General features: G+C 36.4%; 1 protein-coding gene across 1 annotated transcript; it reads left to right on the forward strand.

Annotated features, from left to right (window-relative positions):
- Positions 1-44: 44 nt before the first annotated feature.
- On the forward strand, positions 45-25,388 carry LOC106056428 (DDB1- and CUL4-associated factor 6-like). The gene is made up of 17 exons (XM_056032356.1): positions 45-202; positions 5,455-5,516; positions 6,043-6,135; positions 6,712-6,789; positions 7,650-7,754; positions 8,729-8,842; positions 9,419-9,557; positions 10,404-10,588; positions 11,688-11,883; positions 13,494-13,613; positions 14,913-17,165; positions 18,027-18,153; positions 20,037-20,193; positions 20,906-21,062; positions 22,914-23,002; positions 23,114-23,219; positions 23,847-25,388. Exons 1-17 carry the CDS (start codon positions 133-135, stop codon positions 23,891-23,893), a joined length of 4,098 nt encoding a protein of 1,365 aa, XP_055888331.1. The 5' UTR covers positions 45-132; the 3' UTR covers positions 23,894-25,388.
- The last annotated feature ends 562 nt before the right edge of the window (positions 25,389-25,950 follow it).

The raw sequence follows: 25,950 nt of genomic DNA on the forward strand, positions 1-25,950 counted from the left end.
CACTATGAAGGGTGTGAGGAAAAAACTGTGTCCCCAGTTACTATTTGCTCGTATTAACTGATTCCTACATAGGTTTACATCAAATATAAAAGGGAATCTAGGTCTACGACTGTTTACTTGTATTTAGTCACTATGTTTAGTCTTTTAAGAGACAGAGAACACTATGGCAAAAATACTAGGCTGTTATACAATGCAGCTACAGGTCGGTATTCATACTCAGTAGTCAGTATCATAGTGTCACATAGTCATAGTCATCTCATAATAATAATTTTAAATAATGATAATAAATTAAATAATAAAAAAAGGTATTAGTTTACGAGACTAGATGATAATTTCAGATAATTATTCAAATTCTATGATGCAGTGCACTATGAAGGGTGTGAGGAAAAAACTGTGTCCCCAGTTAGTGAATGATGTCACAGAGGTCCTAGAGTAGAGTCAGTGACTAGTAGTAGTTACTAGTGTCATAAAGAACATTGTTAATGATTGTTGATGTGAGTAAGACAATGAATCTGGGGTTGGAGGAGGAGGATGTGACAGAGCTACTGATGGCATCTCATGGAGAGGAGTTATCTGCTGAGGACCTTATTCAATTCAACTGAAGAAGAAGAGGAAGACATACCAACTCCAGAACCCAAGAGATTTACAAGGCAGGGCTTTGGCAGGATGTTTTGCCCTGATAGAGGAAGGGTTCTCAAGGTTTGAGGCTGAGGATCCCAACATGGAGAGGTACACTAGGGTTGCCAGAAGAGTTATGGATTCCCTTAGGAGATGTTGGAGGAGAAGAAGATGGTCTCCTTCCAAAGTAACCTGCAGCAGTACTTTAAGAAGTACTTCAAGAAGGTAGTCAGGCCTCCAACAGATCCTGTACTTGTACCCTCTACCTCACCTGCCCCTCTTGACTCACCTGCCCCAGTATCTCCAGCAAGTTCTGTAGCTTCCTCCCAATAAGCTTGTTCTCTCTTTAGCATTGTTATTTTTGTTTATTACACTACACTGTTTATTACTGTTACAGCGCTTACAGTACTGTATAGTACAGTACAGTATTTCATTATTAAAATTACTCATCTGCACAATATTTTACTGTTTTTATTGATAATTATGTATTAGAATAGGTGTGTGGATAGGCTTTAGAAGTGTTTGCAGTACAGTACTGTACTGTTATTATGCAACAGTACTCTTTATGAATGTATGATCCGACTTGCGTCGAAATTCGGTTTATTAAAATATTTGCATTCTGGTATTAATATTGTGACTATGACTAGGCAGTGTTTCCCAAAGTGGTGTACACGTACCCCCAGGGCAGGGGTATGGGAAAAGTTTTAAGAATGGGGTATGAGCTGCTTTGGCAACATGTAGACTTTCTAGATCTAGATTCTAGAGTCCAGATAAAATATGCCCACTGTGACTGATTGATACTAAGAATACTATTATTCTATAGATAGTTAGATAGATAGATAGTTGCTTTGGCAACATGTAGATTCAGATATTTTAAAGATAAAATGTAGATACCCACTGTGACTGATCTATAAAGTATAATTCTATTGACTATATACTATATATAGACTATTTTATCCACACAACTCCCCCTTTGCAGACACTGCGCCCACCCCTTTGAAACCGTAAACCATATCCTCTTTGAATGCCCCTCCCTAAACCACCTTAGGCAGACCCTACTTCCACTACAGCCCAACATAACCAACACCCTGTACGGCAGTGCTGAACAACTGAAGAAAAAACAGCACACTTTTTTTCCTTGGCCCAGTCTGCAAAAGAGCTCACAGCTCAGCAGCAATAAAGCTGGCTAGAAGAAGAAGAAGAATAGAAAGATAGATATCTATAGAATGTTCTTGATGAAAAAAAAATGTCCTTTGAAATGAATGCAGGACATTTCTGTAAATATGTTAAAAATGTGAAGTTCAAGTAGTCATACCCAGCTTTTTTCTTTTATGTCCTACAGATGATCTATTGATTTTTTTAACTTTGACATTAAACTAAGATAAAGATAGATTTAGGTTTAGAAATAGTTTGCAAGACTAGAACAATGGCTTTGTAAACTAGCTTTATACTTCACTCTTGTTTTAAATTGAGAAGTTATGGTTACAAGCAAATAAAGTTCATTATTTCGACTGCAAGATAAAGAATGCAAAACTAAATTTATGTCAAAAAAAAAAAGTTGATGGAGAAGTAGACTCGTTTCCCTCACTTCATGAGTTGATAAAAAAGTTTGGTGACTAAAATTGATGCTGATAATCTTGGAATTCTCAACACAGCATTTGGAGTGTTTGCAGATGGGCTTGAAAAACTCCCTGATTTGAACAAAAATATTGAATGTAAAATATCTGTCTAATATTAACACAGGATCATTGCTAGAATGTTTGTTGCATGCAGAATAATAGAAAACAGTTGGAATTGGCTTCAGAGGATTCTTTAAAAATAAACAAAATTTAACATTCTGGTTAAAAATTGTGCGAGTGGGATATAAGACAAAGGGAGCCCCCGTCAGACTTGGTAAATCAGAGCTTGAAGAGATGGATAATTTCACATACCTAGACAGCTTCATAGCAAACAATGGGGATGCCTACCATGTTGAATAGGATAGGTTTGGACTATTTTCCAAAGGTTGCGGCCTATTAGACAAACCAAGCTATTGGACTTGTGACAAATATTCACCTATTAAACACAATCATCATCCCAACAACACAACATGTGAGACATAGAAGTCATCTGCTAAAATCGAGACAAGGCTAAATATGTCTCAGCAAAAATGGCTAAGTTGGATTTTGGAAGTCAGAGAGATCGGGCCTCAAGCAAAAACATGCCAAACTTGGACTTGACCACTTAATGAGTTTGTGACTGAGCATCGCACGAGGTTTGTGGAACATGACCTTCAACAGAATGAATTACCCATACCAAGAGTATGCCATGGAGGCCAATACAAGGAAAGCTCAAACAGGGACATCTGCATATAATTTGGCACCACACTTTCATGGAGGACGTCAGAGCATTGGACACCAGGTGGTAAGAGGCTGCCAGTGGAAGATCTTTATGGAGACAGCTTATCGCCCAATGCGCCGAACGACGCGGAAGCACCTAGTCTACCTAAGTAAGTCTGGTTATAAATAATAATAATAATAATAATAATTTTATTTATAAAGCGCTGTTAACAAACAAAATGTAGGCTCAAGGCGCTGTAACAACATTACAAACATAAACATGAGAGCTAAAATGACAGTTAATCTAAAAAAGTTTTAAACAGATAGGTCTTAATGTTCTTCTTAAAAGTGGTGTAGCATGTTGTCTGTCTGAGATCAATGGGGAGTGAGTTCCAAACCTTTGGTCCGTGAACTGAAAAAGCACGCAGACCGTAGCTTTTGAGGGAGAAACGTGGCACTACTAAAAGCGTTGAGTCCATTGAGCGCAGGGCTCTCTGTGGGACATATGGAGTAATCAGTTCGCTAAGGTAGAAGGGCATCTCATTGTTATATATACACTGATGACAAAGTGTGGCGACCTTGTAATCGATTCTCGCTTTCACGGGAAGCCAATGGAGCGTGCGCAAGAGCGTAGTAGCAGAATCTTGTCTAGTTTTTTTAAGGACTATTCGAGCGGCGTTGTTCTGTATACGTTGCAGCTTGGCTATTTTGTCATCAGGTATACCTGCTAGCACGGCCTTGCAGTAGTCAAGGCGGGAGAGTATGAATGCCACAGCTAGCGTTTTTGTTGACTCTGTTGTTAAATATGGTCGGATCTGGCCTAATCTGCGCAGCTGCAGATAAAGACCTTTGCAGAGCTGACTTATGTGTGGGTCGAAAGATAGTGTTGAGTCGAAGAAAACTCCAAGATTCCGCACTACATGGACAAAAGGAACATGGCAGTTCGTGATAAAGAGAGAATCTGTGCTTTCAACTTTTGAGACATTGTTCCTAGTGCCAATCTTAATTATTTCTGTCTTGTCTTCGTTCATCTTGAGTTTATTTTCAACCATCCAATCGCTCACCCTTACAACGGTACTACTGATTTTCTCTGCCAGATGCGACACCTCTGAGGGTACTGATGAATCGTATAACTGTGAGTCATCGACAAAGAAATGGTATAAGATGCCGGTTGGCCATATGACACCGCTGAGTGGATATGTGTACATAGTGAACAGTACTGGGCCTAGAACTGATCCTTGGGGTACTCCGTACTTCAAAAGTAAGCTTATTGATTCCGTCCCGCTAACAACGACACTTTGGGTGCGTTCCGTCAGGTAGGATCCAAGCCACTTTAGGACGACTCCTGCTAAATCAAAAGTTGCAGAGAATCTGGCCATCATAATTTCATGGTCTAGCGTATCAAAGGCTGCGGACAAGTCGAGCATGGAAAGAATTGATATGTGGCCTTTGTCGGAATTGTGAAGTAAGTCGTTTAGTACCCTGACCACTGCTGTCTCTGTGCTACGGCACTTCCTATATGCAGATTGAAATTCTTCCAAGAGACAGTACTGTTCAAGATGAGAAAGAATTTGCGCTAACACGATGCGCTCCAGAAGCTTTGACAGGAAGGGAAAATTTGATACCGGGCGATAGTTTTTTAGACATTCCGGGTCAAGACTGGATTTCTTTAATAAGGGCCTGACAAGTGCATGCTTAAATTGCTGTGGTATAATGCCTGAAGTCAGTGAAGAGTTCACAATGTTAGTAATTGTAGGTACAAGCTCATCTAAACATTCAAGGAGCAAGGAAGTTGGAATAGGATCAAGGTCACATGACTTATTTGGCATCTTTAAAATAGTACTTTTGACATAATCTTCAGATACACGCTGAAACTCGCAAAAAGGAGTATTTTGAAAAATTGGAGAGTGGTCAAGCTGTGATGAGAGGGACAACAAGTGTATTGGTTTTAACAGAAAATGTTCTGAAATACTTAGATATCTTGCCTTTTTCAGCTTCATATTTATTGTCAATTTACTTTTTCAGCATCTGTAGACATTAAGTAAAAAAAAAAAAAAAGAACTGACTATAGGACGAGGAACTGCATCTCAGATTAAATTTAAAAAACAAGGAACCAAATTATGATCTGTCATCTCAGCACAAATATTCTAATCCTTCTGACTGATCAAAATAAATATGTTACTTATATTGTAACTCATTTTATTTTTCATCTTTTTTTTAAAGTAACTTATTTTATATTTCATCTTTTTTTTTCTATGTATCAAGTATATATATATTTCTCTTTAGTGTATTTACATATTTCTAGTAAGTAAGAATCTACTGTCTGAAAAGTATCTGTTTAGTATTATGTGAACATTTTTTTTTCCTTTAGTGTTTGAATCTTAATAAAGTATTTTATAAATATTACTGTGTAAAGACTGGAATCTTAACTATGTAATAATTACAATTTCTACTGAGAATTTGTCTATTATGTGTTTAATAAAAAAACAACAACAATTTTCCATTTATTTTATTTCAGAGAGTGAACATTTTCTACAGAGGTTAAAGCTGGAGAAGAAATTAAAAGTTCATGATGGATGTGTGAGTCTTCCAAATTTAAGAACAGTGATAGAAATATTTTTAAGTCTAAGTTCCTCTTTCAGATCTTGCAATCTATAGGGCAGAGGATGTATAGGTCATCAGTTTCTGTGGCCTATGGTTAATGAGAGTGTCATGTGGCCAGCTTAATGACCAACTGCCTTTACTTTTCCCCAACTATTGTCAGGTATCCATTAGAGCTGGGTGGACCTAGAGGCACCCTAAAGATCTCAAATTGAAAAATCCCATTCTTCAACAGGATTCAAACCCTAGACCTCAGTTCAGAAGCCAAGCGCTTTAGCACTCAACCACCGCATGTCCATCTTTAATAATAAGACTTATAATGAAAGAAAAATTCCTAGTTTAGACTACATCCTAAATAATTATTGATTTTTTAAATTTTTTTTTTGTGGTAACATTATCTAAAATTAGTAATCTGTATGCTTGTTGTAAACTTAAAGTTAATGTTTTAAAACTCTTTCTAATGGCTAATTGATTTTGTCCCCCACTTTTATTTTTCTGCATTTAGGTAAACACTATCTGTTGGAATGATGCTTGTACACTCATTTTGTCAGGATCTGATGATCAACATCTAGCCATTACTGATCCTTTCTCTGGGAAGGTATTGCACATTTTCACCATTTTTTATCCCTGTTAAAAAGATATAACTTGATAAAATTTGATAATCTTCAATTCGCTATTAATTCATTTTTTTTAAAAAACAAAATTAGTATTGACTTTTAAATTTGTCTTTTTCAGGATTGAAATTTAAGAAGTAGAAAAAATTTTTTTTTATTATAAAATATTCTCCATGACAGTTTTCTATCATAGTTTCTTTTATCTAAGTTGTTGCCCTGCATATTTTGATAGTTTTGAATATATTTATTGCATCCATAATTCTAGTATTTGTCATGCTCGACAGCTCACATAGCAGCTGGCCAGGCATACAAGAACTGACCAGGTTATAGGGTCACAATGTGAATGTGGAAGAAAACAAATCTTTTCGATTTTTTTCTAGACCTTGAGTAGATACTTAGAGACATACTTAGGTAAAAAGAAAGGTTAGAAGCTTGAAGAAAAGACTAAACAATGATGTAAAGAATTAAAGAAAGTCTTTGTGACATATTATTATTGTAAAATATTGTTGTCAAAACTTTAGTATTTATATATTCTACTATGTCTTTTTTATTTTTTTCAGAGTGTGGTCAAATTTAGATCAGGTCATCGTTCTAATATTTTTAGTGCCAAGTTCTTGCCTGGTAGTGTTGATAGAGAGGTCAGTAAATAATTTTTGGGTTTGTTAAATGTGTAGAGCTTTGATTTGTTCTTGTGTCCAACAAGCTTTAATGGATAGTTTACTTGTTGAGAAAGTAGAGATTTGTTAAGTTGTATGCTTGTCAATTTTCTGGCCCCAAGACACCTTTGGGGTCCCAGGTTCGAATCCTGGTGAAGACTGGGGTTTTTATTTTCGGGAACCTTTGGCGGCTCTGAGTCCACCCAGCTCTAATGGGTACCTGACATTAGTTGGGGAAAAGTACAGGCAGTTGGACGTTGTGCTGGCCACATAGTACCCTCGTTAACCGTAGGCCACAGAATCAGATGACCTTTACATCACCTGCCCTATAGACCACAAGGTCTGAAAGGGGAACCTTATCTTAAGACACCTTTGTAAAATCTGCCTGGTCATTCAGTATGTGCACTGGATTGTCATTCGGTCATCTCGATAGTCCCGGAGGCATACCCTGCCCGCTGCCATCTCCTGCATCCTGCAATGGATTTGGACTAGGAAGTAGTCTTCAACTCTGAAGAAACATAAGAAACATTTAATTATTTTACAAACAAACAAAACATTATTCTATATATTTTGAACAAAAGAGAAGATAATTGCATATCCACATGCTAATCTAGTCATCCATTTTAATTAGAGATTTAAACTCTGCTAAGTCATTAGTTTTCTGGCTGATTCAGGCAACCCCTTCCATGCTCTAATGGATTTAGGGAAGAAGGAATATGAAACAAAAAATGTGTCTTTATCTGTCACTGTGTCTTTCTTATTATTTTACTAGGCTTTGTTCTTGTTTATTTATCTTTGTGTCTTTCTAAGTATTTTACTAGGCTGTGTTCTTGTGTATTTAGGTTGTTAGCTGTTCAGGCTCAGGTGAAATATTCTACACAGACGTGGACAGGGAGGATACTTATGGAGCCAACAGATTTGATTGCCACTTTGGAACAACATACAAGGTCAATATCATGACATCAATACCTTTTGAACAGCTTCTTAAATATTGAACTAGCGTTTGCCCACCAAATACATTATTGTTTATTCTCGATAGGATCTACTCCTCTTTAAAATTACAGTATATCAAACTCCAGCAAGATTTAAACCTACTTCCACTTTTCTGATAATTTTTTTAATCAAACTCCCCTCAACCCATTTTTTTATCACAAAAGTTTGCTTATTTGAACACAACAAACGAAAATCTGATTACTTTAATTCCTGATGCTGATTAGAATGATTCTTTTTTGTTTTTTTAATTGATGTTAATTTGAGCTGCAGTGTTAGGGGAATAATGAAAATCTCTTCTAAATAAAACACTTTAACAATTTGTATTACAATCTTTCAGAACATAGCTTCTTTGTATGTTAGGGAGCATCTGAACCTTTCAGGCCATGCCATTCTCATCCTTTCTGAGTCCACTTGGCGCCTCTGACTTCACAAGAATTATTGATTTATATAAAGTCTGTCCACTTTCAATATAGATGAGATATCAAATGCTTAAAATTTTTTTGTCATTTATATATATAAGATCTTGAAGTGATTCCCCAAAACTTTTCTTTGCTTCGTTGAACTATTTACCTTTGTCTGCTGTAAAATTTGAAAGTTAGTACTCCTTCCATTTATCCCATCATGCCAGGGGAGTTTGGCTGTCTGCTAAAGAGATAGAAGATATTGTTATTGCAGGGATCAGTATATTGTCTTCATCCTCCCTAAAAAAGCTGGATGTAATTTATTTAATTTTTAAACAAAACTTTATTGAATAAAGCTTATGAAGACACTGACAACAATATTTAATGTTTTTAATCCTACAAAAAATTTTGCTTGTTAAGCTTTTCAAACTAGCATCCACAATCTTTCAATCACAATTTTGCACATAAAAAAAATAAAATTTGTTAACATCAGTGTATAATATTCTTTTTTTTTTTGTTCTCTTCAGTTGCTTGTTGTCCCAAATGAGGCGGCTACGTTTCTCTCATGTGGGGATGATGGAACTGTCCGATTTTTTGACTTGCGAATGAAAACAAACTGCTCAAAATTTAATTGTGAAGAGGTAAGACTTTCCTTTTAAAAAAAAACAAAACATTTTAACTCTTTCTTTTTCCTTTCAGACCTTTCGATCTATAGGGCAGATGATGTCATCTGTTTCTTTGGCCAACCGTTAATGAGCATGGTGTTATGCGGCCAGCACAACGACCAACCACCTTTACTTTCCCCAACTTAAGTCAGATACCCGTTAGAGATGGGTGGACTCAGGGGCACCCTAAAAATCCAGAAGCTCAAAATCCCTGTCTCCCAGGACCCCAGGTTCAGAAGCCAAACACTTAACCACTCAGCCAAGGCGCAGTGCCTAAATAATAAACTTAGGGTTATGAGTTTAAATCTTAAGGTCACTTGTTTCCAAGTGGTACTTGACATTAGTAAAAAAAAAAAAAAATACCTGTTTGGTCATTGTGACAGATACATTAAACTATAGTTAGCCCTTTAATCAAACAAGCAGATCAACTTTATGTCATTTTTTACCTTTGTAATGTAACTTTATTCTTGTAATTATTTAGATCCAAAAATCTCTCATTATCAGCAATTAACAAATATTAAGGTGAATTCCAATGGTTTACTCTGCTCACAGGATATTATAATACACCTAAGAAATGCTGTCACTGCAATGGCTGTTGATCCCCTAATACCCTTCCAACTGGCTGTTGCTTCGTCGGATGGTATTGTTCGATTGTATGACAGAAGAATGCTCAAGGCCAGAGAATTAGGAGGTGAAAGTACTTTTTTTTTTCATTGTAGAAATAGCCATAACCATATGTAAAAAGCAAGACAACAGTACTTAATGTCTATGTTACTACTTAAAATGATTGTTCTTTGAATCACGTGTAAATAAAATGCATCATTTCATTAGCTGACAACCACTTGACTTGTAAGTTTTAGACATTCCTTCAGAAATGAAAATAATTACATTGCGAAACTCCTGCAGGACAGCATGGGATGACTTCAGGCAAGGTTCAAACTCGGGACCATTATGATGACATACAGCAGGCAGCCATCCAGATTGAACAGACTATGTTAATGAAATGTTTAGTTATTGTTTTAGAGTTAGGTCTTTTATTTTTCAATGCTGTAACTGGTCTCTAAAGCAATGCTTATGTTACTGTAGTATTCTTATCACTAGATTTATTTATGAACGTTTATTGTACTTTATTTTCATTGAAATATTCTGATGAGAAGTTTATTCAAATTTAGCTGACTAGATGTTTTGCTGCAATTTTATTTTTACACTTCACAAATGCAACAACACAGACATGGCTCCTTAAAACAAACAACAACTGAACATAGCAATGCCTCTGGTCAAAAGGATGTCTGGTTGTGTGATATGCTCTTCTATCATGTTGGTCCTGAGTTGAAACCTTGCCTGCCATCCTGCGGGAGGTTGGTTTGTAACGTAATTATTTTCATTTCTGATAGAATGACATAACTTGCAAATCAAACAAACAAATCAAGCATAACTAAATGTTTGCCTGATTGTCATGCAGTCAAGAAAATGTAATTTTTTTTTTCTTGTTGCTTTTTTTTTAAACTTCCTTTTTTACTTTTTTTTTCACCCACAGTTAGCACAGACAGTTTGATTTGCAAGTTCCCTCCGCCTATGACCACAGCAGAGAAGAGACACTACAGGATTACCTCCCTGAATTACAGACCAGGCTCTCACGATGTCCTAGTCAACTACTCATCAGAGAACATCTATCTCTTCAACACCTATGACATGAACAAAAAACAGTGTTTCTCTTCTCATGTAAATAATCTAAACCAGTTCTATGACAGAAAAGAATTATTATTGGCACATATTCTCAGCAAGAATTAGTTATATAACAACAAAAAACATTAAGATAAAGAATGTTATAGACTGAGCCAATTTTTTAAAATCTGAATTTGATTACAGCTGAAAAGATATTTTGAAAATATTACAAATTATATTTTTTAAATGAAATCCCTTCATTCCTTTTAACTTCTCCACCTCATATTAAACTTTTTAATTATTTTAAAGTGTATCTGAATGGCATCAAAAAATCTCTCCCCCCCCCCCTCCCAAAGTGCTATTTTGTCAAATTGAACAACTTTAGCACAATTGTATTTGTGTTGCTAACAAAATTATGAGGCGTGGTGGCTGAGAGGTAAAGCACTTGGCTTCCGAACCGGAGGTCCAGGGTTAGAATCCTGATGAAGACTGGGATTTTTAATTTTGGGATCTTTGGGCGCCTTTGAGTCCACCCAGCTCTAATGGGTAGCTGACATTAGTTGGGGAAAAGTAAAGGCGGTTGGTTGTTGTGCTGGCCACATGACACCCTCGTAAACCATGGGCCAAAGAGACAGATGACATCATCTGCCCTATACACTACAAGGTCTGAAAGGGAAACTTTACTACTTAGTGATACAAAAATGCTTGTTAACCATTGGCCAAAGAAACTGAAACCCTAACATCATCTGCCCTATAGATTGCAAGGTCTGAAAGGGAAACTATGAGTAATGAAGAAAGTAACCTTCTCAGCTGAAAGTTTACACTTTGTAGCTTTTGGCAGATAAAATTAGATACTGTATCAAGTAGGTGATGGCTGCTCGCAGTCGAGGTTGAGATTCATTATCATACTCTAATAGAGGGAAATATCCATGTCCAGATGTGAAATTCACCGCTTTTCTGCTAATTTATAGCATGTTTCATTGTTTTATTATTAGTTAATAATATTTGAATATTACGGAAAACTTAAATGGGGGAAAATTTTATTTCATTCAGAAATTTTGTTGTATCAATAGATCACTGTATTTGATATTCAATGTCAACCATTTCAGTCCTGCATAAATAATCCATATTCTGGTTTATACAATCAACTAATTAGGTGGATCCAAATGACGTGGCAGGGTGTAGTAAAGACAGCCAAGGAGGAACTTACCCAGACAGCCCTGAAAATGCAAGTGCTTCTCTAGATAATGGCTCTGACAATGAAAGTGCCTTCAAGCCCATCAAACGCTTGCGACTGCGAGGTGACTGGTCAGATACTGGACCGGATGCCAGACCTGAGAGCGAAGAGCCAGGTATGATAGCACATGGTGGTTTAACTGTTGAGTCAGCCAAACATCCTTGGATTTTAATTTTTTTTTTTCAAATAATGGACCTCATTCACCAATTGTAAACAAACAGCATTTAGCCACGTGATAATATTGATAAAACAATGAAAATTACGTATCACTTGACGGCTTTTATGGATTGCATAATTTGTATAGAAGATATAGAGAACCACGAGGCAAAATGTTTGTTTACGATTGGTGAATGAGGTCCATTATGTTAATTGGCATTCTTTTTATTAGAATTTTAGTATGTTTTAGGTAATCTAGAACCTTATTGATATAGTGTACCATTTTTTGCTTGTTAAATTTAACTTTCTTTCACAATGCAAAGAAAATAAACCATTGGCACATAGCACCCACATACATGTTTTGGGCATTGAAATTGTTGAACGTATCACCTTTATGGGCTTCTAGATTGGAAAGTGCTGTTTATCATACCTTTAGTGTGTGACGCTGGGATACAATCATTCTTTTGCTTTCAATAATATTTTTGCACCTGTTCAATTTAAAGTAAATCTTTGAACAGAAGTGTGGTAAAAGGATTCAACAGCTAATTCACTGGACCTGGTGTTTGTATTCAAGAGGCACGTACAATAATAAACATAGCCATCATTAAGAGTTCCCCTCCCCTTTTTCACCTTTCCATCTCCCTCTCTCTTACAGTGGTTCTCAAAGGCCAAGCCTCCTTAGTAATGCCATGTAAGCTAGTAGGTTTAATTGAGAATTTTTTTATAAAAGAAAAAAAAATGTTTTTTTTTAATCCTCCATTCTTTTCTTATAAAGTACAGACGTTACTTCAAAAAAAGATGATGATTGCGTCTTTTGCTGTCAGGGTTCTAAATATATGTTTTGGCTTGTCTTGGCTCCTTAGTGGTTTACTTGATTACTTACAATTAATTATTATTAATAAACTTCAACTCCATGAATAACAATAATACTTTCCATGAAATAACAATGATACTTTAATACTTTAATAATATCCTATAGAGCACAAACAATGAATCAACTTCAATAAATATTTAATACACAAAACACCAGTCCAGGAAGCGACAATCCAACCTTCCTGGACCGGGAACAAGACCTCACTTACTAACACACTCTCTCGAACATTCAAAGAAGACTTAATCACTCAGTTCACAACACTTGCAATACTATTCACATTCACTACAAGGGGATATAACAATCATACCAAAATATCAAAGTAACATTCATTCTTGCCATACCTCCTCCTGACATTAGTGTGTTCCTTGGTCTATCTAGTCATGCATGCTAAACAGTGACTTAAATTCTGCCATGACATTGGTTTTACTGGGCTGGCTCAGGCAACCCATTGCCTGCTTTAATAGCACTAGGGAAGAAGGAGCATATGTAGACATTTGTCCATTTTACGCTGTACTAAAGAGTAGAGGTTAAAACCTTGCTAACTGCTCAGATCTTAATGATGATGTTATGTGTCACTAATGATATTGAGAAGAAAGCTGAGTTTCCAATAGTAAAAGTCCAGAAAATACAAAGTTTTTTCAGGAATTAATATCAGTCTTGACAGTGCTTTAATTAGTGAATTTTTTTTGTTTCAGCACTGACCAATACAATCATGCAAAGAATGTCTGACCTTCTGACTCGAATGTTGAACAGCAGAAATGAAACCAATGAAAATCAGGAGGAAGCTCAAGTTGAAGGAGCCGCTGTTGATAATCGCAAGTGAAATTTAAACTCACATTTTTTATATTTTTCTGTTATCCCTATCATTGGAAAAGGGTTAAAATATATTCAATCAGTGGAGTACAAAGGAGACATATTCTATCAGTAGAATAGGATTAAGACATATTCTATGAGTTGAATACAATTAAGACATTCTATGAGAAGAATATCATTAAGACATATTCTATATTCTGTTAGTAGAATACCATGATTAGAATAGGATTAAGGCATGGTCTTTGGAAATTAAGGAGCACTGCAGAAATTTACTGGTGACACAGACTATGAGGTGACCTACATATTTTGTCATATTTGACCCAAATAAGCTGTCACCCCAGTGATTCAAATTTTTTTTGCTTGGGCTGCTTTCAGCAGTAGCTTTGGTTTGGGTAAAGATTATTGTAATAATGCAGCATATTTCTGCAAGTCAAAATATTTATGTCAGACTTCAATTTTGGACTAATTTCAAAAACTGGAAATTACTAAAGAATATTTTGCACACAAGCCTTGTATTTCTATGCATGAGATTATCTATAGCCACAAAAAGAGACCATAGGAGGCCTTAAATCTAGTAAAATCTAACTCTGTCATGTATTATGATAAAAACTTTATTAAGGCTTTCTCTCCTAACAGACGATACCAACTTTGATTCCACCAGAATGTGGTAAATAATTACGGAGAGAAAGAGTTAATACATTTAAAGCCAACAAACCTTATTTCATTATTTTCATTTATATTCATTAGAGAACAATGAGACAATATCGTTTCAAGATTGTAATCCTTCTAGTCTATAACTAAACCTAGATGAAGGTTTAGACAGCATTAATACATTTTTATAGGTCTGTGATCTGTGATTTAGTCGAAACTAGAACCGCCATGAATGGCTAAAGCAGAGAAATAATTGAGAAAGAATCAAAGTTTTTTTTTTTTTAAATCTAAAATAAAATTCATTTTTAAAAAAGTATCGACTATTCAGCTAAGCAGATTACCCAGTCTATGTGAACTCTATAAATACAGATCTAGTTGTAAATCTAAGAAATATTTTATATATGATAATGTAACTGTTAATTTTCATAAAAAAATAAATATATTAAAAGGGTGTCTACAAAGGGGTAGATGTGTGGGAAGTTGGAAGATTGTAGATTGCTCTTTTTGGGTTATGACAATATAGATATATAGAAATGTAACAATATTTGTTAGCTTTTAAAAAAATGTAGGATTTTAATAATTTGCACCAAAATATTATCGAGATGATTTTGAACACAAGTCAATGTCCCATAAAATATTTCATTTTCTAGATGAGACTGTTGTGAGACAGGAGACTGCAGAAATGGACACAGCAGAGCCATACATCATTGACTCTGAAGTTCAAGCATATCATTCTGTTCTGATAACCCCTGCATTAAGCTCTGACCAAGTCGTGGGGGCACATCCATCCGAGCGGCACTCCATATCCAGTGAAGGCCTTGTATCACCAGAGCTCCTGTGCCAAGAACTTGAAAGCCATTCTGAGCTCATGATCACAACAAGAGAAGAAAACAGTGGCTCTGGTCAGGGTGCTGACCTCCCTGATGACTCCTTGAGTGACTACGCAAGCTCACGTTTTGATCCCTCACAGGCTGCTCATGAGGGAGATGTCTCAAGCCTGAACAGTTCTGTGACGTTGGTGGACACAAAGGAAGATTTACATTCAGAGAAGACTTACATCGAAGAAAGAAACAGTTGCACCAGTCTAACCCATGACTCTGATAAAAAGCTTGCAGCTGGAAATCTAGATAGCAATGTTTCTGAACCACTTCCACGAGTAGACCATGATTCTTTGTTACAAAAAATGAGTCTGTCGACTACCAAGGCATCAGCAGACATAAATCTCTATGTATGTTGTGATAGTGCTGACTTCAAGTTAAATGATGATGTCAGAACATTAGAGGCTGCAAGCGATACTAACCTGGAGGCTGCAGGTGCTACCAACTCAACCCTGGAACTTCCTCACAGCTTAGGTGTAGATGTCTGTGCTCAGCATATACCAGTCAGACGGTCTTCTGCCTCAATCTACTTAAGTCACTACAACCTGGTTCCCAGCGTGGACATGAACTCAGAAAGCAATGACTCTATATCAGATCAAATGTCATCCAACCTTCACATTGTGCAAGGCCAACCATCTTGCCTATCTGCCCAACAGGGCACCTCATCCAAAGCCACCACTGAAGACTCCAGCTCTGAACTTGTACCATCTTCCTCTCTGTCCACACCACCAGCCAATGTTGTTTACCATGCTGAAACATCCTCTATCCAGCCACGTGTATTGAGCTCAAACATGAGTGGCCTAAGGAATAAAAGAAAAGAAATCCGGTCATGGACATCTCACACCATTGTCTCACCCACTGCTGGTGGCACATTCACCCCAAGAAGGACATCCTCAGAGAACTCAGTACATTCATATTCCCTATCCTCCTCCGACAGCCCCGTGGCCATAGCTGAAAGAGACTTGAGCGGCTATGAAGGCAACTTATCCCAACAGACATTAAATGATATCTCGGCCTTCTCCTCCATGCTCAACCTTACGAACAGTTTCACCACGCCTATAAGTGAGGTCACTCCAACTGTCTTGCACAGCCTTGACCCAGTAAAGGATTCGCCCAACATAGAATCATCAGCACCACGTGTTACTGTATCTTGGCTGGACCAAGTCAGTAGTCAGAAACAAGCTGAGTCCACCCATGCTATGGAATCTACAAACTCTGGTGAGTCACCTACCCCAAACATTGGCGCTAATGAAACCTGTCCCGCAACAAGCACTTGTGATGCACAAAGTGACACTCAAACTAATTTAATGATCTCAGGTGTATGTACTACTGCTCTGAAGCTCGAAATAAAGGATTCTTTCAGGTCAAGCACATGTACATCTTGTGGCATTGACATAGCCTTTAACAAAGAGACTGGCTTTTCAGAGTCTCATCCATCAAGCCTGTGTAAAAAGTGCTGCTTATTGTCACAGGCAAGCACATCCAAAAACATTGCTTTAAATAAAGATGCAGTAAGGGGCAAGCTAGAAACTCTTGCAGAACAATCAAATACAAGTTTAGAAGAGTTTTCAAAGAATGCTTCGATTCAGAATTCAAGTTCAGAATTTCCTGAGCCGTCCAGTAGTCATAATTCTGTCAAGAAGTCGTCTAAAGGCAAAGGAAAGGGCAAATCGTCTTTAAAAGCCCAAAAGTCAAGTTGTAAAGCAGAGAAGTTTGCCCCTTACAACAGTGGGAAGATGAGAATTTCCCCCATGCTCACTGACACTACACATTCTTATCCTTCTTTGTCTGACCCATCTGCAATATCACCATCCCTCTCACCAGAGAGTCCTCTCGTGTCTGTCCTAGGCCCTGAGCAGTATCAAGTCAAGGACTCCACTGGGACAGTCATTTCGAGAGATTCGGAGCTGTCGAGCAATGTTGAAGATAACGCCAGTGCTGCACCAGATGATGGAGATGAGGCTATCCAAGACCAGCCACCCAAGGCTCTGTACAGATTGCCTTGCTTGAAATCTTGCCCTCAGGGTAATATAGGAGTACTTTCAGACATTACTTAATTCTATGTTTTGTTTGTAACTTCTTCATAGCAAGTCTTGAAATACCAACAGAGCTTAATGTAAGATGAAATCTTTTTCTGTTCTTTCATTTCATTACTAATAGGAAAACATTTGCATAGTTAGGTTTTAATCAGATAGAGATCATTTGATCAACTGAATTGTTATCATTGACATTGTTTCTTTCTGTTATTTATATTTCATTTTGGCCATGTTTTTTTTTTTGACTTTACTTAATTTACTTAGACTTATAGATTTAAGTCTTTCCGCTACGTTTGGGGCATAGGGCAGCAATCTTCCCAGCAGGTATCCACAGCCTCTATGTCTTCTAAGACTTAAGTAATGTGTTTTGTCTTGTCTAAGGATATCTCCTATGATCTCAAATGACATTCGGTCACCATTTCACTCAGGGGGCGAGTACCATTGCGGGATGGGACTTCTTTATTGGTGACATGATCTCTGTATGTTTTTCCTCGATGATCCTTCCCAGCCATCCCTGCTGAGCCATGGTTAGTTTTTTTTTATCCATTTGGATAGGCCCTATATTAAGCGTAGTGTGTCTTTTTTGCTGTACCATATTCATTGTGCAGTGGTCTAAATTTTTCTGTAGACAACAAAATCTGGGAAATATTTTCTATGCTGCTTTTGGGCCCTTAGCTTAAGTTGTGTCAATAATAAATTCCTGGAAATAGAGCCTCTTATCAGGTATCCAAGAGCTTTGGATTACCCAACCAATATGTCATAATTTTTGTGTATTTAGCTAAAAACTTGCGGTTTCGGCTGTATTCAGTTTTAGTCTCATAGGAAAACAATTTTCCATTTGTTCTTTTAGGCTTTGAACGTCAAAGACGCATTGGTTACAGTTTACCACCCACTGGTAGCTTTCAGTTGCACAGTGATGATGATGTTGAGGGTCATGATGAGGATGAAGATGATGAAGAGTCTGGGATTAGAACCAGGTACATAAGAGAACGCTTGTGTCACAGAACTGCCTATATGTAGGGGTTGCCCTGGGAGGTGGTGAAGGTTGTTGTCTAAGGAGTTGGATCACTGGCAAGCAACTCCAAACCTTAGTTCTGTCTGTTGACCACAGGAACATCTTAATATTTACCAGTGGAACAATAACACACTATCCAAATAGAGTCAGCTCTGAATTGTAGTAAATGAACACTTTATTCAACTATTCAACATATCTACAATAGATGTTATGTAGATCATCAGATCAATTCAACAAGATTAGTACACCGTCCAACAGGTTATCTGTCTTCTCTCACAACTCTCGACTAACTCTCTCAATCTCCAACTCTCAAAAACCAGTACCGACTCTGACAAACTCTCTCCGAGCCAAGTCGCCAACTAAAATCTTACTTCATACACACATTCACATGGATTTGTTGACCAGAATCTCACCCCATGGTCAACCTTTCAACACCCGGGTTAGATTAAAACTCTAAATTTAGCCCTACCATGATTATAAAAAAAGTATGGTTTGTAATACTTGTACTCATTGCACAGGAATGGTGGGAGTTTTCAAAGAACCTTGCACATTGAAAATTATTTTTTTTTTCAACTTTAATTTACTGTCATGTTTTTTGCTTGGCTCAAGGGGATACTTAAACTCTCTGACTTAGACTTAAACAAAACAGGCTCCACAGAGATGTAATTAGAAACACTATAACTTGGATCACTGCGCAGATTGATAATACAAACTAATTAACATGTGTGCTATGGTCCAAGCTCTTTTCTAGACAACAAGTGAGGGACATCTTGGAAATATTTTCTATGCTGCCTTTGGGCGCTTAGCTTGAGTTGTGTCAATAATACATTCCTGGAAATAGAGTCTCTTATCGGGTAGCCAAGAGCTATGATACACTAAATGAACCTTAAAAACTCCAACCATCCAGGAAATACCAAGTTTAAAAAGGATAGAAACAAAAAACAACACTTGTGACAGCACACAAACACCAGCTCTCTTCTATTCCAACAAACACATGACTCACCTAACTTTCCCGTACAAGGAAAACTAAAAGCATCACTGTTCACATTCATACCTGGAATATAGACAAAGGGATATAACTATTTCATACCTAAATAGTAACACACAAATAACACATTCACCCTCGCCTTACCTGCCCCTGACATTTACTACGTTGATGTATGAGCTAAATGCAAGCCTTTTAAACTTAGAAACCGAAACCTCCCAGATATCCCCTCCCCGCACAGGTCCTAAAGATCTAGATCTAGCACCTAGAAGCGTGGAATTAGTGCTGTAAAAACAAGTTTAAAAAAATATTCAAGACTAATTTTTTCAAAGTTTTTCCTGAAGTTTGATCTAAGATCTATGTAGTAAATATTTTATAAATTTCTTTTCCTTTTTAATATTGGTAAGCAAAACATTTGCTTCTTTGAATAATTTTTTAGGCCTAAAATTTAGACTCTGTTTGCTTATATTGCCTTGTACTTAAGTGGTTGGAAGCATGAATAGCTGGGGGTCTCTTTAAACTGAGACTGGGAAAATTGGCTACCGTCCTTGAGCTTGAGAGGGCATAAAGCTATGTTAATGATAATGATACATTTAAGTTAACTTGATTTAAATGAATTTCCACAGTTCAACATTACTTAACTTTACTAGCTGAACCAAAAATAACTTTCACTAATATATATATATATACATATATATATATATATATTTAAGGGCTATTGTGTAACAGCAGAAATAATTGTCTAGAAATGTTCATCAGTAACAGAGTGACATTTTAAAATGATATTTCAAATTTCCTCAATATGAGATTGTTTCTTTCTATACAGCTTAGATTTTTTTTTTTTGCTTTTATTTTTACAGGTTAAAATCTGAAAATAAAGACATGAGTAAAGCTGCGCTGAAGATTCAAGAACTTTATCGCAAGAAAAGAGATGCCAGAGAAATGGCTAAAATGAGGGATGTTCCTCAGCCTCGTATGCTTATGAAGTATTCTGGCCATCGAAACTGTCGAACAATGGTTTGCTATCCCCCTTTTTTTCCCCATTTTTAAAAATATTTACTAACTCTTATCAGTTTGCAATTTTATTTTTTCTTATCTTATAAATTACAGACATTACTTCAAATACTTCAAATAAGAAGATAATTTGTTCCTACATGTTTCATGTGTCTATCTGGTAATGATAATTTAATTTATAGAGTGCTGTTAACGAAAAACATGATGCAGGCTCAAGGCCCTGTGATAACATTACTAACAAAAATCATGACAGTTAAATCTAAACAAGTTTTGAACAGATAGGTCTTAATGTTCTTCTTAAATGTAGTGAAGCATGTTGTCTGTCTACTGAAAAAGGCCGCAAGCCGTAATGTGTTGGTTTTCCTGGCTGATTGTTGTGTTGCTCTTTATTGCTGGCAATTATTTGTTGATATTCTTGGGCTTAATGCCGGCAATCACTGATCTATATATTTATAAAAATTATGACTTAATCCGAAAAAAAAAGAAAACTATTTCAAATGTATATTCTAAATTAACTTTGTAATAAAGTTACATTGTTTATCATTTTTTACAAAACTAGAAACAAAATGTACTTTCACTCGGTAATTTTGAATTTAGATTTACTACTATTGAGTAAAAGCATTATATATTTATAAATTGGGTTATTTGATTTTTTTTTTGTCAAATTTTTTCAAATCTCTAAATTATAATCTCAAATTGATCTCAATCAACACAGATTAAAGAGGCAAACTTCTATGGAGACAGGTATGTAATATCTGGCTCAGACTGTGGACGCCTGTTAGTCTGGGAGAGGGAGTCTGGGAGGATGGTTATGTACTTAGACGCAGACAGACACGTGGTCAACTGTGTCCAGCCTAACTTGTATTTACCAGGTATGTATATTGTAATAATTGCTGTTTAGCCACTTAAAATAAATCAATATCAATTTTTAGCAATCTATAGTAAATACTCCTCATCATCTGCCCCTTGACTTTTGTCATAGGAGTGCCCTGACAGTTCGTGTAACCAAATCCCTCCACTGGTCAGCAGGGTATCAGGAGAGAGGCTGGTCCATTTTTTTTACGTCGCCCAGCCAGCTTTTCCCTTGTACTGCCTCCACTGTACCTTGAAAGATGACTTTTGATAGTGAGTCATGTCTTACAAAATGATGAACCAGCTCATCTTTTGTCACTTCAAAGTATTGATGAGTTCTTCCTTTTTGCCTGGTTCAGATGTCCAAATGGTTCGAGGCAAGCATGCCCCTTTTATGACCCATGTGACCCGAGAAAGGCTTTTATCTCATGGCTAGGATGAGAAGTTGGCTCTTCACCGATCTCTCTGTCAGGAGGCTGACTAGGTGATCATTTATTCACACCCATCTTGGCATGTTGAACATTCTTCCTGGCCCCTGCATGAATTCCTCCTTTCATGTGTGGCTGGAAGCTCAAGCCCCACGTGGGGGCCATCCTTATGCCTATGCCTTTTTGCCAGCCAGGTTGTTGACTTGTAAAAGTACAAAATCATTTTGTCTGCTTTTCCTGGTATCTGATAGCCAACATTTTTCTGTAGCATTTACTCTCAAAGGTTTGAACTCTTCTTTCAGCCTCAGAACTCTGTGTCCAACTTTCACAACCATATTGGAGTAGAGAGAAAACTAACTGTAATAGGGCAATTATTTAAAAGAGTATTATTCTGAAATAATATGTCAAATGCCACTGAGCTATAAAAAAAATTAATTTAGAAAATTCCTTTTACACCGCCGAACCATTGTACTGATCTATCAGTAATTTTCAAAATGGTCCAATTCCGCTGTACCTATTTTTCAATATTTGACAATTATGTATGAAAAACACTTCGTCAAAAACTAATAACCAAGAAACCTTCAATGTAGAACCCCCTTCCCTTTTGTTAACATTGAATTGTTTCTACATGAAAAGTCTCTGAAAATGTGTACTAAATATACAAAGCAGGCACATCAATGTTTGTTCTATACTTTCAATAAGCCTAAAGTTGGTCACTGTTTTGGTTGATTTAGATTTGTTTCTACTTCAATAAAAGAGAGAGTGAGAGATGAATAGATGAAAGAGAGATAGTGAGAGATGAATAGATGAAAGAGAGATAGTGAGAGATGAATAGATGAAAGAGAGAGTGAGAGATGAATAGATGAAAGAGAGATAGTGAGAGATGAATAGATGAAAGAGAGTGAGAGATGAATAGATGAAAGAGAGAGTGAGAGATGAATAGATGAAAGAGAGAGTGAGAGATGAATAGATGAAAGAGAGAGTGAGAGATGAATAGATGAAAGAGAGAGTGAGAGATGAATAGATGAAAGAGAGAGTGAGAGATGAATAGTTGAATGAGAGAGTGAGAGATGAATAGATGAAAGAGAGAGAGTGAGAGATGAATAGTTGAAAGAGAGAGTGAGAGATGAATAGATGAAAGAGAGAGTGAGAGATGAATAGATGAAAGATAGTGAGAGATGAATAGAAAAAAAAATTTTTTTTTGCAAGAGTTAGTGCTTAAAAGATAGTAAGAAAATGGGAGCCTGGCCCTCAGGAGCTCAAGCATATAAATGAGTTAGTTTCAGGGGCAGAGGGTGGTTAGGGTTAAGCAGAAAATCTTTAAATATAAATAAAAATCAATTTTTTTTACAATTGTACATCTTTTGTTTATATTAAAGAGATTTTATTATATCATTGAAAGTCAAAAGCTAAATCTGTTGACACTTTTTTCTTTCAATGCAGTTATTGCCTCTAGTGGAATTGATTACGACATTAAAATTTGGTCTCCACTTGAGGAAGACGCTCAGTTTGACCTCAATAAGGCAGAGATGGTAATGTTATTGTTTGTACTTGTGTGTTATGTAATTAGGGCGCCAAGTTAGTTTTTTTTCCTGATATTTTAATTTGAATGTTACCCTCTAGCATAAAGTTTACATTTTCAGATTATACGACGCAATGAGTTAATGCTGGAAGAAACCCGAGACACAGTCACTGTACCGGCTGCTTTTATGTTGAGAATACTGGCCTCACTTTCACAGATTAGAACAGGTTAGTCTATCTTGACTTAGAAATGTAATAATTAATCTCTACACTATTTCAGCTGTATTTCTGAATGCAGACGACTAAAGACCAAAATCTTCCTTGAAGACTGGATTGAATCCTTTCAAATCATCGCACAATGACTAAGAATTTGATAAGTCAAAATATACTAACCTGTTGAAATCTTTTCACAATGACTAAGAATTTGATAAGTCAAAATATACTAACCTGTTGAAATAATTTCACACTGACTAAGAATTTGATAAGTCAAAATATACTAACCTGTTGAAATCATTGCACAATGACTAAGAATAAAAGTTGTGATAAACAAAAACCATTATAGTATCCTCAACTGCACAAGTTTATTATTGTTAGTCTAGATCTATTAAAAATTAATTACATGACTGTCTAGATCTATTAAAAATTAATTACATGACTAAATCCAAATAATTGATGCAATTTCATTCACTATAAGTGAGGTTGTTACAAAACTATTTTTCATATTAGCTTGTTATGTTTGGAAGATTGTATGCCAATTAAGTTCCATTGGAAGTTTCCTGGGGACTCAAGATTTTGATTTTTATGTTTTGCTACACAGGAAGTCTAAGTTTTTTTTTTCTCTGTTTTTTTTTTAAGGACGAAACTCAGCAAGACAAGGACAGCCAGCACCGCCAGATGTTTGAATGGATTGTAGTAGCAAGCACAAGCAAAGGATTTCATTCTGTCAGCCTTACGTTTCTTCAATTACAACTCCTGACCTGGTGGTGGCTTTAGAAGTTTTGGACTAGTGGCTAGAGTGTGGCTGTGAGCTTCATATTTCTGTGTAGTACTTATCATGAGCTCATTCAGTTGAGTAGATTTACTCAGGTCTGGGTTGAACTTGTCTGGTACTTTTAGTTTGCTCTTTACATCTTCAGGATTGTTTTCACTTGGCAGGCCTCCAGTTTTGATGTAAGGCGTCTGCTCTTAGTGACTTATTGCTTTTGTTATTTATTTAATATTATTTTTTTTAAAATAAAAAATTGAAGAGAAATAAATTAGGTAAAAACTACCAAATCTAATTGTGATATGCTGGTATCTTATTCATGAATATCTTCATAGCACTCTTATCTTATAAGTTACAGACTTTCCTTCTAAGCAGAAGATAAATACTTCCTAAGGGTCTTAAATGTTTAAGTCCTTGTGCTTATACTAACCAAGTAGTGAAAAACATCAGTTTCTTTAGAAAGAAGTCAGGCTAGAGTCTTAATGATAGTAAATAGAAGTTTCAGGGATAAGGATACTATCAGAGTAGGATAAGTATGAAAATTAGTCATACAGAATGTTATTTTTATTATATATATATAGTTGAATTCTCTTTATCAGACCACATTGGGACGCAATCATTTTGGTTCTTATAACCCACTGGTCCGATTGACTTGAGTCAACTGTAGAATAGAATTTCTTTTGGTACTTTTGGTTGGATTCTGTATGAATTAAGCAGCTGGTCGTATTAACCAGTGGTCCAATTAACCATATTCTACTGTATTAATATTGCTATAAATTTGCTGATAATTACGTGGCGTTGTATATTTATTCATATCTTACATGTAAGGAATAATTTAAAGCAGTTTCAACCAAAATCAACCAAAATAATTGCTTTCCTTTTTCTGTTTGCCACTGTCAATTATTCCCACATTTACAGCAATCTTGTTGATCAATATTTCCTTATAATTGTGGACAGTTTGGTAGTCATTGATTTTTTCGTCAAGCACAATACTTAGGAAAGGTACAGACAGGATATCCAAACAAAATACCAGTGTTGCTTTCTGTAGTTTTGCTGTGAATACTGAACAATGTGAGTTGGATGGACTATGTATGTATTGTTAGCAATAATATCTAAAGCACTTTGAAAGGACTATGTATGTATTATTAGCAATAATATCTAAAGCACTTTGACTAGAGTTGTTGTTGATGTTGTCTTTTAAAAAAACTATTGTAATGCAGTGAAAGTGTGTAGCTTAGAGCCAGCGTGTGCTGTAGATTTCTGCCTTGCCAAGTTGTGATGTAAACATTTACATGTCTTTCATATGTGTTTCGTGGTGTGACACCTATTTATAGAGCCATTGCCAACATTGCATTTATTCACTTCATGGCTGGCTTTTTGTTTTCAGACTAATAAAACACCTTTTGTTTGTACAGATTAGTTGCCTATTTACCTACAATGTGTGAATGAAGAGGAGAGGGATCTAGTTACTATCTGTCCTTTCAGATGAATGCAGAATGATCTTAAAATGTAACAGCGTGCCGACTCCACCACAACAATTAAATAATGGCTTTTATATAGCACTACTTTCATGCTTATAGCATGCTCAGAGCACTTTGGTCCAAGCTCATTTGTGGACCAGTGTGGGGAGGGGGTATCTAGGCGAAGGTTTATCCGTGCTGCCTTTAGGCGCTCATTAAACACAACTCTGCCCGAGTCGGGTGTCGAACCTCGATCCCCCTTCATAGGTAGCCAAGCTAAGTTCAAGCGCACTTAGCCTCTCGACCACAATTAGAGTGTCATGTTGGCCCCACCTTAAAATAAAGCAACATTGCTGGCTCTACCACTAAATGTAGCGCAGTTTTCCAAATAACAGAGCATAATGTTGGTCCACCACAAAATTTAACATCATGTAATTCCACCACAAAAGGAAGCATTCTGTTGGTTCGGACAACCAAATGGAGCAGCATTTTGTCTCTGCCACAAAATAGATTT

Source organism: Biomphalaria glabrata, chromosome 6 (assembly GCF_947242115.1).
Source record: "Biomphalaria glabrata chromosome 6, xgBioGlab47.1, whole genome shotgun sequence".
NCBI classification, from domain to species: Eukaryota; Metazoa; Mollusca; class Gastropoda; family Planorbidae; genus Biomphalaria; species Biomphalaria glabrata.